Genomic DNA, 6000 nt, shown 5'->3' with positions numbered 1-6000 from the left:
TATGAGTTATGTTTGAATAATTATTTTAAAAATAAGTTAACAGTAAAACCCACTATAACTTTTATTTTTATTTTTTATATAATGTATAAACTATTTTAAGTAGTTTTAACTTCAACTTTATGCGATTCTAAAGTAAAATCAAACATGTGAACATATTTATCTGAAACCAACTGTGTAATTTTAGATCATGTGTCCAACGTGAATTCAAACACACAGGATCTAATTATACAGTTCTAGAAATCTGAAGCACAGGGTTTCCTATGCCCTCAAAGCAGAAAATCTATGTCATTAACTTAAATCTTATAACAAAGAGCTCTAAAATGCAGACACCTTGCATCCCACATGGACTATTTTTTCATATATTATTTTTCTTATTATTTAGAAATTAACTTGTTGGAGTATCCTTCCAAGATATTCTCACTTTCACTCACACTTTGGACCAACATTCTCTCCCTCTTCACTGAGGGGCATGTGGCCTTGATCTGAATACAAAGGTTCACCCTTTTCAGTGCTCCCTGCATTAATCATTTTCTTTTTGCCATAAAACATGTGGCTGTTCCATCTACTCATGAAGGGGAATAAATGTGAACCAACACTTTGCACTTAGATACTATATATAGTCCTCAAATTCATTGGAAGCAGATATGTATTTTTAGAAAAGCTAGTTAACGTGGCTTCACTCCCTCTAGCTACTAGCATTATCTTCTCAGTTTGAAGTGTATATTCTCATTTCTCAGTCTCATCCTTTCTTCAACTATGGCCAAGTGGTTTTCTGAGACACTGAAAGCAACAAGGTGTAAGGAAGTTTTATCTATGTGGATTTTGGCTGGCAGTGGCGGTTATGCAATTGATCTTTTCATGAGAGTTGTAGAGAGAATTGTTTTTGCTCAAATTACTTGCTTTCTGGCACTAGGTAATTTGTTGAATAGCTATCCTAGCCTTTGTCATGAGAAATTACTGATTCACTGCACAGTGGCTAACAAACAGTCAAACACATTGTTATGTTATATGCTGCACATTTCATAGTTTAGCTATGTAAGTGAGGCCTAAATCATTGTTATATCATCCTTAATTACATCCTGAATTTATAAGGTAAAAATATTGCTTAGCATTGATCCTTGCTACCTTTATTAAAATGGCAACAAAAGTTTTATTCCATCACTGAACTTAGAGTCTGTTTGGATACAAGTTCTAAAAAGTTTTTCGTAGTTTCTCTACCAAAAATAAAGAGATTTTTCCAATGGAGGAACTCTTAAAAGTACTTGTAACTTGTATCCGAACATGCTTTTAATTAAAGAACAAATTAGCAGAGATATTATTCACCATAAGATCCCTCTTAACACTTCCTCTAGTACCCTTCTTGGTCTCCCTCAAGCTTTATCAAAATAGGGAATTATCCATATTATGGTGTCAAAAGTAATATTTGATGTTTGGCACACAGGAGGGTCTATAATGGGGATAATTTCAGGAGCCATCAAAGGCCATACAACAGAAGCTGGTTTTCTTGATGGGGCTTGCAAAGGAGCTGTCACAGGGGCCATTGCAGCACTAGAATTGCTAAATTTTGCTGCTGATGATGAGCCACTGTCTAAGGTATAATACTTCAAATTCTTGGTTTGGCAATAAGATAGACTCATGATCAAAAGGGTCAAACTCGGTTAGTTAAACAAAATGTGTGAGTATTGTAAACTCTAATTTTACTTCCATGAATTAAAAAAAAATATATGATCACATTTTTTAAGAATGGCTAGTAGCTAAACTCACTTTCAATTTGTTCTATTGGTCACTAACTAGTCTAATCATAGGACTCTGAGTCTCTTTTCTATTTGGTTCTACTTCTACAAAACACTGATTCAAGAGTTAGGTTTGAGATAAAGTTAGTTACATTGTTTGTTTAAGCAAACATTAGATCCAAAGATATTTTCAAAAAGTTATGATAATTGTTTTTTTTTAGAAAGTCACATTTAAGCATAAAGTGATACATGAAAAGAAGTCAAAATAAAGTATAAAGTGATACTTAAGCAATTTATTTATGAAACATGAAATGAAGATAAAAAAAGGGTTCCTCAACGAATTCTAAAAATAGTAACATACATTAAAAAATCCTAATATATATCATACTAAAATCATAGAATCAATTTTTTAGGCTTGAGCCAACTAGCAATGACATTCTTCATTTCTGACTTCTTCATTTTGATGTTGATTTGCAGATTGCCCTATTGAGGAGTTTATTAAATGGAAAGCTATTTATGGAATGGATATGTCCAGCTGTTGCACGAGCCTATCAATGTCATGTGAGTATAAGTGTACAAAACTTATATAAATGTCAAATCAGTAGCCCCTAGACCATTAGAGTTCTTGGTTTCAAAGTTTGATGAAATTACTTTATCAGATCAATGCACATGCAACAACTTATAGAGAAGACTCAGACATTTATAATGACATTGTCAGAGGAATCACAGCAAAAGGGATGGCTTGGAATATCATTCAAAAGCTTCCTGTTCAACAATTCAGTTCCTGTAAGATGTTGAAATCATACAATGAACCATGCTGCTCAATTTGCTTGCAGGTGAGAAATTTTCTGAGCCTGTGAAAATGCATGAAGTTTAGAACCATAATAAAATCTTGAATTGGACCTACAAATGTAAATTCCAAATAACATACACATACCCACATAAACCTTGTCATACTCATACACAACGAAATTGACCCCATTGTCTTAAAATTATATTCTGCAGGATTTTGAGGATGAAGAATTTGTGAAGAAACTTCCAAAATGTGGCCACTATTTTCACTTAGCCTGCATAGACAAATGGCTAGTCCAACAAGGATCATGCCCCATGTGTAGGATTTATGTTCCACATTTATGAATTTGCGGCTGAATTATTTTTTTCATTATATGTGGGAATTGAACTTGTACCAAGAGATTTACAACACTTACACATTCTATTCAACTAGTTAAGCTAGATTCATTTTATATTTATCGCTGAAATTGGAGTTGGAAATATCGTTTTTATTTTCATGAGAAATTATGCATAGAATGTGCTGGTGTTATTATTTGTTACTCAGAGATTAATTGATCTCCAAATTAAGTAGTTATAAAATTTGTTCTAGAACATAGAGTCGATATGGTGCTTATAAAATCAATGACATTCAACAAAAATTATGTTCTACATGTATACATAAGTAAGTTCCTGATTCTAATTTTGGGGCATTAAATCCATAAAAAAATTATAAAAAAAAAATAGTCAACCTCCAAAAACATGCAACTTTTCTATATTAATTGCTCAAATTAAGAAGAAATTAATCAGTCCTTGTGAACCGTTACATGTGAGCTGGTTGGAAATTATCCGTTTTACATTCTCTAAACATACACTAAATGGTGTATATTAATTATTTTGAATCACTTTTTACTAACAAATTAATAACATTTAAAATAACATTGATTTTTCTTATTTATTTGCTAATTCATGTTATTTAATTAAAAAAATATTAGAGATATTTCAATAATATATATATAACAAATAACAATCTATAAAGAAGATACAATCTACACTTTTTAATAGTTAATTTTATTCTTTATTATCATAATCATCTCTTTTAATTACTCAGTTTATTTAATTACACGAATGATTTTAACTTAAATTTAATTTTCACGTGCTATTAGACTATCATCTTAAATTAACCATCACGAGTCTTTCTTAATAATTACATATCATTACTTTTTCCTCTTAACATTTTTTAATTTTACTTTTGATATTTCTTCATTTATCTTCCATTTTAATTATTGTATATTTTATATTTTATTTATATAAAATACATAGAAACACATAGTGTCTCAGTTTTATTATTTTAAAACAAAGAGTTTAATTTTCTTATTTATTTTGCCCCTATATTACAATATTGAAGATCACATTATCGCTTCTAAAAGTCTACTTAGCTCAAATGAGAAAATTTTCAATGGAAACCAGATAAAAAGAGTGGTTGGAAACTTTATTGGATCAAGAGAAAGGGTCAAGATTTTAACAGGAATTATCTTTCACAAGTGTGATTGATTCAAATGAGAGAACCGAATCAATTTTAATGGAAATGGCGCAGTAGAGTAACCGGAAATTTTGGTGGATTAAGAGAAAGAAATTCCTTTTCTTGGTAAAAAGTCAGCCACTTTTTTCAATTCATAGACAAATGTCTAGTCCACCCCCATGTGTAGAATTTATGTTCCATATTTATGAATTTGCAGCTGAATTGAAGTTTGAGATACTGTTTATAATTTCACTAAAAAAAGGTGAATATAATATATTAGAATTACTATTTATCAATAGTATATTATTTGATTATTATCTACTATATATTGAAGTTCTAATATTCCTATAAATAACTTTTTAATCAAATTATCATATCTCATTTTTGCAAAAAAAAAAAATAATAAATAAAAATTAAAGTACTTCGTGTTGATCTGTTTCCCTTTCCATTCTCCAAACGTCCAGAAAAACAAAAATAAAATGATAGGTTAAGGATGTGTTTGAGAAAATTAGTTTATAATTTGATTAGAAGTTTATAAGTTAGTTGAAAAGATTATAAGTTATAAAATACAAGTTAGAAGTCTATAAAATAATTGATGGAATTGAAAGTGGTTAACAAAATTAATCGATAAGCTAATTGGTTAGTTTAAAATGATGTTATTTATTTAATGTGAAAATATATTTCTTTTTAATTTTTATAGTTTTATTGATTTTATCTCTTATTTCTTATATTTTAAAATAGATATTTTAGTCTTTATATTTTTTTATTAATCATTTTTATTCTCTATAGTTTAAAATATATTTTTTAGTCTCTACACTTATCTTTTTTAAAAATTTTTTAGTCTTTGTTATTATTATTTTTTTTGTAACGTCATTTTTTTGTGTTAATATAATAGAGATATTCAACTTTGTGAATGTACAAAAAAAGTATCTCAACAATGGGCGTTACGTGTGAAAGTAAAAGAAAAGATACGAAACATCGAGGGACCTAATTTAAGGTAACTTCATCAAAATAAATTTGACAAGAAAGTTGAATATCTTTATCACTTCAACACAAAAAGAAAATATTATAAAGAAATTAACTATAGACATCTCTAACCCATACATCTCATCTAAAAACACTTTCAGGAAATCTCTAACTACTTCAATCTCATTCATCAAATTCTCAAACACCACACCCATAGCAACAAACAGTACGAAGCACTAAGCTTCTTCCTTCAAAAATTTCTCAACTTGCCTAGTTGATACCAACACCTCATTCTCTACCAGGGGAAACACCAACTCCTTCCAAGAACTGTCTATAAGAAAGCGATTGGTAGATAATTAATCCATCCTTAAGATTATGTCAAATTTTACCATGGGCAAACAAATCAAGTTCACCATGTACCTCCTACCAAAAGTCTTTATTGGGCATCTTACACACATCTCTAATATCACAAAAGACATAACAGTAGGAGTAGAATCAAATAAATCAACATGCAAAATAGATACAAACAATCCTAACCTCCGTAAACATTTAACAAATATGAAAGAATGTGTAGCTCCAAAATCAAATAAAAACATTACATCCTTACCAATCGCCTTACCCTTCCTTTTAATGAGATTTGATGAAGTGGAAGCCTCCACACCAATCAATGCAAACACTCTCCCTACAATTGTAGGTCATGTTGGATTCAGTGTACTTCTTGCCTAAGTAGGTCTCACATGACAATCTCTAGAAATGTGGCCTGGCTTGCCACACTTATAGCACACATTCTTAGCATAAGAACAATACCTAGCTATGTGAACTCCTCCACATCTAAAACATCTTGTAATAGCTTGGACACACCAATATGAGAGGGATATAGAAATTTGTACAAGTGTGAGATTGTAAAGTTAAGGATAACTTAAAGGAATTAATTTGTACTATCTATATCAACAAAATGCATCTACTTTTGAGTAGCTTATCACCTAAGAGTTTCATAGTTAAGCGTGTTTG

The 6000-nt window shown here is 30.0% G+C and overlaps 1 protein-coding gene across 1 annotated transcript; it reads left to right on the top strand.

The window, feature by feature from the left end:
* The first annotated feature begins 251 nt into the window (after positions 1 to 251).
* Positions 252 to 3503, top strand: LOC109811263 (RING/U-box superfamily protein). The gene is made up of 5 exons (XM_020374952.3): positions 252 to 913; positions 1442 to 1593; positions 2211 to 2294; positions 2393 to 2569; positions 2739 to 3503. Exons 1-5 carry the CDS (start codon positions 757 to 759, stop codon positions 2868 to 2870), a joined length of 702 nt encoding a protein of 233 aa, XP_020230541.1. The 5' UTR covers positions 252 to 756; the 3' UTR covers positions 2871 to 3503.
* Positions 3504 to 6000: the final 2497 nt, after the last annotated feature.

The sequence above is a fragment of the Cajanus cajan genome, chromosome 2 (assembly GCF_000230855.2).
Source record: "Cajanus cajan strain Asha chromosome 2, NIPB_CcT2T_4, whole genome shotgun sequence".
In the NCBI taxonomy this organism is placed as follows: domain Eukaryota; kingdom Viridiplantae; phylum Streptophyta; class Magnoliopsida; order Fabales; family Fabaceae; genus Cajanus; species Cajanus cajan.
This window is presented reverse-complemented; position numbering and strand designations above follow the sequence as displayed.